This window comes from Phalaenopsis equestris, unplaced genomic scaffold, assembly GCF_001263595.1.
Source record: "Phalaenopsis equestris unplaced genomic scaffold, ASM126359v1 Scaffold001208, whole genome shotgun sequence".
NCBI classification, from domain to species: domain Eukaryota; kingdom Viridiplantae; phylum Streptophyta; class Magnoliopsida; order Asparagales; family Orchidaceae; genus Phalaenopsis; species Phalaenopsis equestris.
Genome location: NW_018165647.1, coordinates 259,695 through 273,773, shown reverse-complemented (window position 1 = coordinate 273,773; position 14,079 = coordinate 259,695). Strand labels below are relative to the sequence as shown.

At 35.5% G+C, this 14,079-nt stretch overlaps 1 protein-coding gene across 2 annotated transcripts in view; it reads right to left on the bottom strand.

Annotated features, from left to right (window-relative positions):
* Nucleotides 1-2,517: 2,517 nt before the first annotated feature.
* Nucleotides 2,518-14,079, bottom strand: part of LOC110033518 (myosin-1-like) — a 34,860-nt gene continuing 23,298 nt past the window's right edge. For both annotated transcript variants that reach the window (XM_020737531.1, XM_020737532.1), the window contains 8 exons: nt 13,245-13,363; nt 13,010-13,162; nt 12,816-12,905; nt 8,765-8,894; nt 8,447-8,593; nt 8,241-8,356; nt 3,488-3,691; nt 2,518-3,330 (listed from right to left, as the gene is read on the bottom strand). In XM_020737531.1, coding sequence (XP_020593190.1) covers nt 2,863-3,330; nt 3,488-3,691; nt 8,241-8,356; nt 8,447-8,593; nt 8,765-8,894; nt 12,816-12,905; nt 13,010-13,162; nt 13,245-13,363 — 1,427 coding nt within the window. In that variant the 3' untranslated portion in view covers nt 2,518-2,862. The remainder of the gene's footprint in view (nt 3,331-3,487; nt 3,692-8,240; nt 8,357-8,446; nt 8,594-8,764; nt 8,895-12,815; nt 12,906-13,009; nt 13,163-13,244; nt 13,364-14,079) is intronic.

Sequence of the window (14,079 nt, the reverse complement as noted above, 5' to 3'; positions counted from 1 at the left end):
CTTCTTTTGTAAAAATATATATATATATATATATCTGTGTGTGCGCACACGTCCGTTGACTTTCAGAATTCAAGGGAATATTTTTATTTATATGAAAGGGTTAAAAAATCCCTTACATGAATCATATATATATATATATATATATGTGTATGTATATGTATATGTTGACTTTCATAATGCAATGAAATTATTTTATTGATATGAAATGGGTAAAAAAATCTCTTACATGAATCCTAGAAAAGAAAAGCAATAAGAAATAACTAAAATAGAAAGATATATCACTTAATATAACCAATTAACCAATTCATATTAATTATTTGGAGATAAAGAAAACAACATAAAACAGGAAAGCCTAAAAAAGGAAAATAAATCTAATCTAAGAAAATAAATCTAAAAATAGGAAAGGAAATAAAGTTATATCAACAAAAAACTCTATGCTCTTCTTGGACTTCTTGATCTCCCATAGCACAACTATTTCGGAAAGGAAATGATGGGGTTTCTTCATGCAACCAGTCACAAGAGCCAGCTTCCTGGCTACTTTGGTTGTATGTAGGTTCCTCGGGACATTGCCATTAGTGCACTTGTAACCAATTTGCATCGTCCTCGCCATCAAAGTGGTTTGGGATTTTATCGTGGCTTCATATCTTTTGTCCTTGCATGTATGGGCTAGAATTCATAACATAAAGGAACTCATTGATAACACTAATCCACCATTAGTTGCTTGTAGCTATCCCTTATGCAAGATGACCTCCACGTGTTGTTGGTTACCAAAACAATATGCTTGTTTTCCCTGCACTCACTCCAGGGAGTCACTTCCTGCGTACATATTAGATCATCTGAAGCACTGACAATGGAACTGATACATTCCCCGCATAGCTAGCACCACTACAACGGTGGTAGTATCCACAATCTCAAACTTTCCAACTAGGCGTGTAGTATGGTCGTCAATGCCTCGAACATAGCCTAATATTTTGACGTCATCCCAGTTGGCATCAAGACAGGTTGATGTAATTTGATATAACCACTGAGGCCAATTGTAAGGGCTCTATCAAAGATATGTTGGACCAATTTGCAACTAATGAATTATCACACACAGTTATGGATAAACCCCCAAGCCTAAGAGGGCTTTCAACAGCATTCCAACCTGACATCTTATAAGCTATATGCTTTACATATGCAAAAGAAGAATCACTAGTTTGATTAGGCACCACAATAACAACTAAAGCACTATCATCTTTAGAGATGATACCGTCATTGTCCAAAGAACCACCTGCAACATTAGAAGCAAGCAACCAATCCAAAGCAACTATCCCACCATCAGATACAGAGAAAAGTTATCTTCATCACTGGATAACACGACACTTGGAGACTACATTCTCATATTACTTGGAACTAGAATAGTGCATGAGCTTCACATGATCTCCCCCGAATCCAAGAAACACATTTCTGAGGAAAAGAAAAAAAAAATCATAGAAGATCACGAGCAGTAGGAGAATTGCCACAAGATAGGCATACGTTGACATTGTCGATGCAACCGTGATAAGAAACATAGTCAGTACCTCCCCTCTAGAAACGCACTCGCCATTGCTTTCGACAACCAAGTGCTTCTTGTCCCTCAATCTATAGCGGTTGATAAGATCTCGAGCATGTAGGCGAGATCATGGATGGAGGTTAGAACGAGACTCGACAATGGCGACTGGGAAGACATCCATATATGATTGTCATGCCAACATATGATACACCAAAAAATAGTTGAGCGTAGCCATTTTGACCTTTCATCCTGTAGTTTCTAATTTATTGTTGAAAAGCTTGGAAGTTGAGTAGTATGGCTGTTCGACTAGGAGTTCCAACACCATAATAAACAACATGGCTATGATACCAAGGTGGAGAGTTTCCAATAGCTAATTTCATCAAGGAGTTTCAATGGGCAGGGCCCGCAGGGAGAAGTTTGTGTCCAAAAAGCTATAATCAATGATGTTGAGGAAGGGCTTTGCCTGCTCCAGTAAATAAGAAGTTTCTAGCGAGATGAGACTTTAAGGTCTGTATTAAGGCTCTGATACCATTTTGATTTTAAAAACTTCGCAAAATATTTTCATTAATATAAAAGGGAATATAAATAACTTTTAGATGAATCAAAAAATAAGAAAGACGATGAAAAAGAAATAACATGAAAGAAAAGATATAAAATCTAACATCTCCAATTAATCAATTCATATCAATTAATTTGAGATAAAATAAATATTTAGTATAAAAGCCTAAAATAAGAAAAGTAGTAAAGTTAATCAAATATAAAAGCCTAAAATAAGAAAGAAAATAAATTCATTCTACAAAAATAAACATAAATAAGAAAGGAAATAAACTTATATTAAGAAATAAATCTAATCCTTATAATTTAAAAAATAAATAAATTATTTCTTAATATAACATCTAACAATATATATAGGAGAAAGCTTTTTTTTCCCTTCTCTTAATATAACATCTAACAATATATATAGGAGAAAGCTTTTTTTTCCCTTCTCTTAATATAACATCTAACAATATATATAGGAGAAAGCTTTTTTTCCCCTTCATTTAAAATGGGGGAATGACCACCAATATTGCTTCTCCCAACATTTTTTTAGATTTACATTTGAAACTATAAATGTATTGAAATACTACAGCTTAAATCCCTATATCTCATACTTAACAACTCAACTAGTGGGAATCCAAACAGATTCTTCAAAAATTACTACTCACAGCAACAAAATCATAAACAAAACAGAGACCTATCACTGCATATTCCTATCAGCTTTCCAAATATTTTCCCCACCATGTGTTCTTGAAAGCCACCTCACCAAACTATCTTAAAAAGTCTACATAATTTCATTTTGAGCTCCAAAAGCCCCACCATTTCCTTCGTTTTTTTCCAGTTTCAGAATTTCTAATCTTCTGAAGCGCGGCCTTCACTTCTCTCAATCGAACCTTGTAATTTTTCTTCCAAGAAGCGAACCGAACCTTTAGTTTGCTGAGCTCTTCATGAGGATTTAAGTTGGAGACAGACAATCCTGCCTTCACTTCAACAAGGAAACCTGCATCATCCTCAAATATCTGTCTCCGCTCCTCAAACTCTTTGACTAAGTGGCTAATTGTGTTCCTTAGGGCTTCAGGAGTTCTATTTGGTCTCAAACCGGAGGCACGTTGCTTAACAGGCGTTCCCTCAGTTGTGAAGGTTTCAACAGACATTGCATCTTCAGAGTCAAAATATGGGTAATTTGGTGATACATCAGGCCTTCCTGCCAGATTGACCACATCGTTTGAAGCAAGGCTCCTCTGCGCAACAGCCAAACTTATCTGCATCCAGAATAATGTTTTCATGGTTAAGGCTAACAAGAAATTCAGCAAATGAATACAGAATAATGTTAGTTATAGTGTGACTGAAGTTATTTACAATGGTAGTGATTAAGGTTTACCACTTATATTTACAAAATGAAATGTATTAAAAAGAAACCTGCAAGGAAGTCATCTGTTTTTGCCACATCTCCTCCAAGTGCTTCATTTTTGCATCATAATCTGACCATCTCGTCTCATATTGCTGCAATTTTTGATATAGACAGCAATTTTCCTCTTCCTTGTGTCTGAGCTCTGCTTCTGCCTTCAGAGCCCGCCTCTTAAGTTCTGACCAATCTGAATCTTGCAGGGGAGAATGATCTTGCTGGGCATTCAGAGATTTAGAAGTATTAATCACTAACTTCTGGTTTAAGCGATTTATTCAGACTCGGGGTATCAGAAATGAGCAAAGATGGCTTTAATTTGGCAAGAAGAAAACTTTCTAATGAAATAAGCAGTATACATGATTAGTGAGGTGACATAATAGGAAGTATACACAATATAAATAGTAGATGCTGAGAATTGGTCCTTATATAGGGTCATATTGGTAAAATGGAAATATTGAAGAAATCTAGGGGTGTGACTATAAAAAATTGTAATACCCTATTTAAGCCCATGTACTGAATGTTATGAATGTACAATCACATGAACCTCGCGACGGGATACAGTCACAATTAGAGGGAAGGCAAAAATGGGGCTATCTAGTTGCAATTCAGCAACAGGGTGATCTAGTTGCGATTCGGCGAGAATCCTCACGATTTGATGCAGCACAATTAATGGGTATGCAGACATGGGCTAAGTTTAGAGAATGCTTGAGCCTGGTTTGACAAGTTTAGAAAGAATATGACAGACATGGGATATCAACAGATCAATGCAAGCCATACGGTGTTCTTTCGACAACATGAATGTCACACCACTACACTTATTATATATGTTGATGACATCATTGTCACAGGTGATAATGAGACATAGATTGCAAAATTAAATTTAAGTTTAGGCAATGAAATTGAGGTGAAGGATTTTGGAATACTTAGATACTTTTCTTAGGATTAAAGTGACCCGTGGACCTAAAGAGATAGTCTTGTCCTAGAGGAAGTATGTACTAGATCTCCTCATGGAAATAGACAGACTGAGGTGTAAACCTGCAGTCTCTCCAATTAACAAGAAAGACAAGCTAAGTGCTAAGGCAGAAGAACCTATTGATTGTGAGAGGTACAAGAAATTGGTAGGACTTCTGATCAATTTGTGCCACACTCAACCAAGCATCTCTTTTGTAGTGAGTTTGGTCAGCTGCTACAAGCATGAACCAAAGAAGGGACATAAATGCAGTGTATTAAATTCTGAGGTACATGAAGAGTGCACCAGGGAAGGAGTTGATATTCACGGAGAATAGACATGTAGATATTGAGGGCTTTTGTGATGCTAATCGGACGAGTTGTGTAGATGACGGATGATCCACCTTAGAATAATGCATGTTCGTAGGGGCAAATTAATCTCCTAGAAGAGCAAGAAATAACCTTAATAGCGAGATCAAAAATAGAGGCAGAGTACAGTGTCATGGCCGTAGGAGTTGCCAAGATGATGTGGCTGAGAGCCTTGTTGGTCAAGCTCAAGGTGACCAAGGAACTCAATAAAGATTATGGTGTAACAACAAGTCAGCAATCAACATTCCAACAATCTAGTGCAACACGATAGAACCAATAATGTGGAGACTGATAGATTCTTCATCAAGGAAAAGCTAAATTATAGGTTACTGGAGCTAAGTCATGTAGCCACTGGAGAGCAAGTTGTTGACTGCCACAATAAAGAACATAGGTTGTTAGACTTGTCTACGTTATGTGACAAATCTTGAGGAGTGTTGAGAATTGGACCTTATTTAGGGTCCTATTAGAAAAAGGGAATATTGAGCAGTTTTTAAACAATTCCTTCTTTTGTAAAAAATTAACAATAAAAGAAATTACAATAAATTCATTCACATAGATTAGTGAGGTAGCATTCACTAGCACACAAATCAATTAATTATAAACATCGATACAATATTTCTTCCATTAAGTGATTAATTGAGCTATATAGGCTAGCATTTTTGGACCTTTTTTTCCAAGGAATCATGAGTCAAAGGCAGTGAAGTAGATGATTAGTGAGGTGGCATAGTAGGAAGTAAACATAAATAATAGTAGAAATTTAGCAATAAGATTAATTGCAATCAAACACATAGATTAGTGAGGCTATATAGACCAACAATTTTGGCTCCTTTTACCCAAAGGCAGTGAGGTAGATGACTCGTGAGGGGGCATAATATGAAGTAAACATAATAGTAGAAATTTAGCAATAAAATTAATTACAAAAAATTTAAGCACATACAATACTGAGGTAGCATTCACAAGCACACAGATCAATGGCATGTCATTTACGGAGTTGGTCTCACCATAACTAGTGGAGAATACCACTTAAATATAAACATTGTTACAAAATCCCTTCCATAGGCGATTAACTGAGCTATAGAGACCAGCATTTTTGGATCCTTTTCCCTAACGGATCATGAGCCAAAGGTATATAGACCAGCATTATTGGATCCTTTTGCCCAAGGGATCATGAATAAAAGGTAGTCAAATATGCATATTATGGCTTTAAAGGACAGACCAAGCTTTGGCTAAGAATTTTAAATAAAATTGTTTTCAGGTTTCAAATGCGTACAGCTATCACAAAGACAAAAGAAAACCAAACTAAACATTAAAGACCAACCATCAAATACAAATAATGTTAGATGATTAAGCTCCCAACTTTTGTTGGTATCCAACAAGCACTCGCCAAGCACAAGCAGGCAGACAAATGCATGCACAAACATGCATGCATGGGTGTATGAGTGCACATGCACTCTTGCCATGCACATTAAATACACCAAGCACATGCTAGCAATGATTGACTATTTGTTGAGGATCCCTAGGAGCATACCATTACTTTGATTGATGGACCTATTTAGTTAAATCAAATCAACCAAATATTTTGGTGGAATTGATTAATGGATAATGAATGTGTTATGCCGGCCTAGCTTACAGGCAATTTTATCTTTTGTAACCTAGCGAAATTTAGGCTTTTGTCTTTTTTATTATCTAGTATAAACAGGGCTGATATGTTTAGAGTTAGGGTTATGCATAAAATTGTTAGTGGAAGTTTTAAGTTTAAGAATTGGAAGAGATTTCCTACATCTCGATTGTAAGAATTGGGAGAGTTTACTTCTCGAATTAAGGTGTTTATCTTGTATTCGTGGTGCTTTGGATTATTAACTACAAGAATTTGCTTTGCCCTAATTTATAAGAAAAATTTTGTCAATTTCTACATCAAATTGTATCAAATTGATATCAGAGCGTTTCGATCCAGGAAGAAAAAAGAAATTCAGCCTGAAAAAAATTATGTCCAACCTATCGATCGAGCTTTTGGCAGAGACCAAAATCTCCCATCTTTCTCCTCCTGCGTCCGTTGTACGATAGAGTCGCGATCAAACTTGGAAAGCGACGACGGGCTCACAACAGAGAGACCTAGCAGAGAAGGCAACGATGGGATCGTGGCCTACAGAGACCCAAAATGCCAATCTTTCTCCTCCTCCCTCTCCATGGACACAATACAATCGCGATTAGAGCTAGCTGAGAAGGAAATGATGGGATTGTGGCTTACAGAGGCCCAAAAATATTCTTCTGTTTTCGCGAAGAAGATTGATGGAACCGCAACGTACAAAACGTCTGATTTTTTTTATTGTGACAGTCACGATCAAGCAAACGCGGCATACAATGAACTTATTTCGCGGTATTGCCACGATCAAGTTATTGGGAACAAACCAATGGAACGGTACACATTGTAATGAGAATATCATGGTACATTCATGATTTGGCTTCAGTCGAGCTAGCTAGGAAGACAGATCGAGGTGTTATAGTAGCCATCATGACCTCGCAAAACAATCTTGATTTGATATAATTGGGAAGCGAGGATTGAATTTCAAAGTAAAAGGTTTTGCCATTTTGATCAAAAATATTATTCTGGGAGAGACCGCAGAGACTGAGGGAAATGATGGAGCTTATTCCACAAGAGTACCTTGACGACCATGACACCGACGATGTCATTTCAAAAGGAGACGACAAAGGAGAAGAATATGAGGGCCCATCCCAATTGAAACTTCAAGAGCCTCACGGAGGCAAAGGTGATGGACAAGAGAGCAAAGAGATAATGTTTTCGAGGTGGTGAGAAGTATGGCCCCGACTATCGGTGCAAGTATCGCACGCTCTAGGTTTCTTTAGTTTGTGAAGGGAAGGAGTCAGATAGTGAGGAGTCATATGAACAAACGGTGGATGAAAAACATCATTTTTCCCAGCTTGAGGACAAGATATTTTTTTCGGTGGGGAGTATTTGTTGCACCGTCCTAGCCTAAGGACAAGTTTGCCTTTTGTGCGCTTAAGGACAATGTAGTCCTTTGTCATTAATTATTGTTTAGTATAAATACGGTTAATATATTTAGGGTAAAAGTTATGCATGAGATTGTTCCTCTCGAATTATAGGAATTGGGAGAAATCGCCTACCTCTCTAATTATAGGTGATTGTCTTGTATTCGTATTGTTTTGGATTATCAACGAAAATAATTTGCCTTTCCCTAATTTCTGTGAAAAATCGTGACGATTTCAACTTCGATCATATCAAAATGGCAACAAAAGGTGTGTAATTTGGATGCTTCGATAACCAAATTGTTTGGTTTCTTTTTTAGATTCTTAGCTTTGTCACCAATCAAAGCCATTAATTAAGCTTCATTAATCATGGCAGTTTACATAATGAAGAACATTGTCATCTTTAAAAATAATAATAATAATAATGCTCAAAAAGTAAATTACCTCTAATTCATGGAGCTTCTTCCTTTGATCACTGTGAAGGTTTAAATTATTGCACTTTTTCATTTCCAGATTTCTGCCAATATTGAAATGCTTTCTTGCCAACCAGCCCCGTATGACTTAAATAAAAAGTATGATTCAAGGCGCAATCAATTAATGAAAATAGGAAAAAGAAAACAAACACTCTTTACAAGGTTACCAAAAGTTACCTGACTGCAGAAGCATTATAAGCTTCTGTTGTTTAGAATATGCTTTCTGAGCAACCCACCGCTTAAAATGCATTTGTATAAGAACAGCAGCTCTATGCAGCTTTGCTAAATAGTGAAACTCATTTCTTGCTCTTACAGCTCGTATAACTATTGAATAAAAGGAAACAAAAATGCCAAAAATGTTATATTACTCTTGTAAATTCTCAACCGAAAAGATTAAACCATTCCCTTATCCGGGAAACCTGAAAAACAGTTAGAAAACAGCAATAAAAAAGTGGAAAAGGAAGAGTAACATTTTGCAAGAGAACTTTTTCTTACATGTCTGCAAAGTTGTAGCTCCATTTTTAACATCATTAAAAATGCAACGAGCTCGAGCACCACGAAAATATTTCTGAATGCACAAGATTCCTTGCAGTTTACATGCTCTAGCACTTTCTAGCGTAGCAAGCTATAGATATTTCAAGACACAAAGCGTAAGACGATCAAGCAATTCGAAATATTGACTTAAAGAACATATGAAAAAGAGCAACATGGGCATTAAAACAATTAAGAAAGCACCGGATTAGGTTTTGCTCAGTGACATATAAAGTAAGAAACAATCCCTTAATTAGTGCTGTTAATCAAAATAATACCATTGAGAAGCTAAGCAGATTTCCTGGAAAGAAAAAGAATCAAATAGTACATGAAACTAAAGGGACAGGAAGAGTAGCGGTAAAGAAGACATCAAATACATCCAGAGATCAAATCTCAATATCATTATGATAATGACATATACTATCCGGTTGGAAAAGACAGATCATGACCACAAATCTAACAATCATTGAATTGTTAATGATGAGTTAGGTTGATTAATAATATACCCTTTTTTTTATTTATTTGCTTACTGGATGCAAATGGAGAATTAACATCCTGCGCGGAAGAATCAAGTATTAGTGGCTCGTTAGAAAGTAATCTGAAAACAGATGGCTGTTTTGTTTGATTCGTGCTACAGAGACAACAGACATGTTTAAAATAACCCAACTATTACATTTAATTTCGGAAAATTATGTATAATTACATTCATAACTCACCTAAATTTGAATTTTTCTGATGGTTTACGTTTTGGAAGTATTTTTATCATATTGAAAGCATAGATTTGATCAGGTATTGTGAAACTATTAAAAGAAAAAAAGAAAGGAATGTGGCCATAAAGAAACTACAGAATTTATTAAAAATACCTCCTATCAATTGACACCTCCTTGTATTAAAAATACCTCTTAATGACTTGCAACCACTCAATGAACTCATCCAGATTTATTCTCCACTCCAAATCCAGTAAGTATATCTTCACTCCCAGGTCACTCTGTCCTCCAAAGTACACTTCATCCCTAAGTCTCCTCTGATACTGAATTCCGAAGCACTGTGGCCTACTGCCACCTTTTCACTAGAATCATACCTATGGAAGGGGTTCATATTTCCCTCCCTCTCTCATTTTTGAATGTGATCTCTCCAAGAGTCCTTTCCTCGATTTTACCAAGCCTTTACTGAAGTTGGCAAATTTCCCGATGCATCTCTTCCATGGTAAGTTCCTGCAAGGCTTCTAGCACTTTTCTCCTTAGTGACAAGGCCAAGGTTTTAGGGTTGGGAGGTGTGAAAGAGGATGTATGGGACTGATTTAGGGAGGGGAGGGGGGGAGTTAGGGTGGCTAATTTGAAAGATCAACAAGGGGGAATGATATTTGGGTGGAATTTGGGTTAGGTATTTAGTGGATTTTGGTAATCCTAGGATAAGACTAGGTAGGCTACCTTTGATACGAAATCATACTGAGATTTAACAAATATTCAACACAAGGTGGAAATCTAAAACAGTAACAAACACAACACATAACCTGAGGGCAGCAAGAATAAAGGGATAAAAATAGCATATTGATGGTCCTTTGCAGGTAGCAACATGTAAGGAGGGCAGGCACAACAAGTATGTTGTTTCAAGTAGGTGGCAAGATATAGGAATACACAACCAGTAGGCTGTTTCAGGGTGGCAGCAACAAATATGCAGCGGGAGGTTGACTAGAAAGATTTGACAGAAAGTTGATGGACAGCGAATCTGAGGAAAACAGCAGGCGGATAGATTTTCTGGGAATGACAACAAGGTGCAGAGGTGAGGGAAAGGAAGCCAGTGTGGGAGTGGGATGGAGGGAGGGGTATTGGAAAGATAAAAGCCACCTCAGAAACGAGATTCGAAGCACCACTCGGAACCCTTGAATACAGTGTTAGATGGAAAAGTGAGATGCCGATGGTTGTCCCAAACAAACACAGCAAAAAAACAAACCCTAAAATATCACAAAAGCAAATATAAAATATTATTACAACTACGAGTGGGCCCACTTCCTTCGGTAGCATTCCCTAAGGTTAGGAGGGTCGGTTGTCCCCTCCAAACTCGTGAACTAAATCGATCCAAGGTTTCCCTAGGCACCCCACATCACTCTATCTCTCTCTCTCTCCTTTTTTAAACTGTATGATTGCTTTAAATGTCAAAAAGTTATTTAAAGTGCGGTAAAGGTTATTGTCGGATAGCACATGTAAATTGGATATTTTTAGAATAATGCAGGCAATTATTATATAATTTTTAGAATTAACTAAATTATTTTTACATGCCTAGTATCATTGATTGTTAGTTTAATTAATCATTATTAAGTGGTTGGTTTTTAACATTATTATTATCACAATCATCGTCAACATTATTCTAAAAATATGGCGCCAATTGTATCCATTTTTATGTTTTACTCTTTCTTGTGGAGTATATATGTTAGGCATTGACTTAGTTGTGGCAATTAGGTTCATCATCATCCTTCTCAATCATCACATAAATTATATCTATCTACCACCTTAGTGGATTTTTTGCTCCATATTCTACATGTTTCTACATGTACAAATCAACAAGTCAATTTTCTGTCTTCGATTGTTACTGCTCCAAATATAATATAATTATCTTACTCTCTATATACTTAATTTAGCACACATTCATGCTAAAACTTTAAGTTTTGCTACTCAACCTAGCTTCCACTAACTATGTTCTTTAAGAATAAGGACCTCATAGAACATCAATTTATTTGCAATTTGACCAATTTTTCTTATCTATGGATGGCTTTCTCATAGTTGCAGTACTGACTTCTGAGATGCTAGTATCCATAATATACTCTCAATTACCCACAACCCCTTTGCTTAAATTTATAAAAGTTCTCTCCTTCTATATCCTCATTCTACTTTATAATATATCTAAAATACTTGGAACTTATTAATTTTTTAGGGAATAAGAAGTTGCATAAAATTGGCAAGCCCCATTATTCTAAAAAACTATAAAACATCATCTAGCAACAACACCTCATGATAAAATAGTAACTTTAAACTCCAAGTTTTGCTACTCAACCTAGCTTCCACTAACTATGTTCTTTAAGAATAAGGACCTCATAGAACATCAATTTATTTGCAATTTGACCAATTTTTCTTATCTATGGATGGCTTTCTCATAGTTGCAGTACTGACTTCTGAGATGCTAGTATCCATAATATACTCTCAATTACCCACAACCCCTTTGCTTAAATTTATAAAAGTTCTCTCCTTCTATATCCTCATTCTACTTTATAATATATCTAAAATACTTGGAACTTATTAATTTTTTAGGGAATAAGAAGTTGCATAAAATTGGCAAGCCCCATTATTCTAAAAAACTATAAAACATCATCTAGCAACAACACCTCATGATAAAATAGTAACTTTAATATCAACTGTATACAAGTACAAGAAGCCAAGTTTTGACTACTAAAGATGGCAATGTTAAAATAACTTCTCAAAGAGATTTAGACAGTCGGCATTTTCGACGAAGCCGATGCTGCTCCACTCAATTCCATCAAGTTTATACTCCTAGTGAAAATGAAAATAAAAAAACTATAAAAGTCATGAATGAACGGTTAAAAGAAATATTTCATTCATGTGGTTTTATAAGATAGAAATGAATGTAATGAACACTTTACACCACCAAAACACTATATTTATAAGGATAGAAATATTATTATAAAACCAAAATTTTCAAGTTTTAAGGATATCCTGCCAAAAAAAAAACGGTTGCAATTATGGTGAATCTAAACAGCATCTTTGGGAAAGAAAAGGGATGGAGATGAAAATTTAATCAGCCTAGGCGATAAATCGATATTACACAAGAAAAGAAAATATATTCACTAGTTCTATGAGCCAACATATGATATGATAAAATAAAATAAAAAAATCACAGTTTAAAATATTGAAAGATAAAACCAAAATCAGTTGCTGGACGCGCAAGACCCGTGATGCTAGTTGGAAAAAAAAAGTCCAGCATGAAATGATAACAATTTTACCTCCTGTTCATATTTAAGAAGGTGGCTATTAAAGTACTGCTGCATCTTTTCACTAGCATAACTACTGCAAAATTCATCAAATCCATTCTTCTGCAATAAAGCAGTTTAGTCCCATTAGTTCTGCCATAATGCTGTTTAGCCGCGTAAGATCTTATAAAAAACATATAAACTACGTCATCTTACAACATTCTTACATGGGAAACATCAAAACCACATGCATCTAATATACTTATAGAGCTTCCACGATGAATTTTTCCTGCATGAAGAGATTTATTGATCTGCACAGCAACCCAATCAAACAGAGCAGCATAAATTGATTTTGCCAAGGCATCTCTGGCGTCAACCGCCTGCAGTAAAAGGAACAGATATAAATTAGCACGCTTCAGAAGTTCTTCAAGCAGAGCAAGTGTTTAAGAGCAAGTTAGAAACCTTGGATAATGTTAGCTTCTGAACTACAGTCTCATTTCTGGAATAACTCGTTTGAGTTGATAATGCTAAAACTAATGCATTAACTTCACAACCCAATAAATTTTCCATACTAGCTACAGCTGCAAAATTTTGCAATAAAATGAGTCGTCGCACATATGAGTCAAAGCAAAAATTCACATCTGCAAATAGTCAAAAGCAAAAGGAGAAACCTTAAGAACTAATATTTAGTTACTCTAAAACAATGCTTCTGTGATAGGAATCTGATATGAAAATTTGATCATAATCTCCACACCATATTAACTTTGACAACTGAGCTTTTAATGTGAATATTTTAAAATTTTAATCATACTTTAAACTGCCTAAATTGAAAATGATTACGAATCCAAATCCAATAGATTATATGATGATTTGACTAGCAACCAAGTTTGGTAGAAAATTCAATGTTTATAGATTGAAAAACAAAAAGGCTATCGACGAGGCCCTTGTAGAGCATCAAATCCGTTGTGTACTTAAAATCTGAAGGTTTCAAGCTACACAAATAGATTTCTTCTTCCAATTGATTTTAACCATTGTACCTCTAAAATAAAAATCAAAACAAGTAATCTTACGGTATAGAAATGAAAATTATTAGGAACCAAACCCAAAAAACCATATGACTATTTAACTAATCACACAGATTAGAAGATATTAACTAAATAATTCCATGTGAAAACGCAACTATTAGACAAATTGAACGTAAAGCATGAAAAGTGACCAACCAAACAAAAGGGATAATAAAGCAACATGAGTTGTCACATACATAAGTTAAAGCAAAAATTCACATTTACAAATAGTC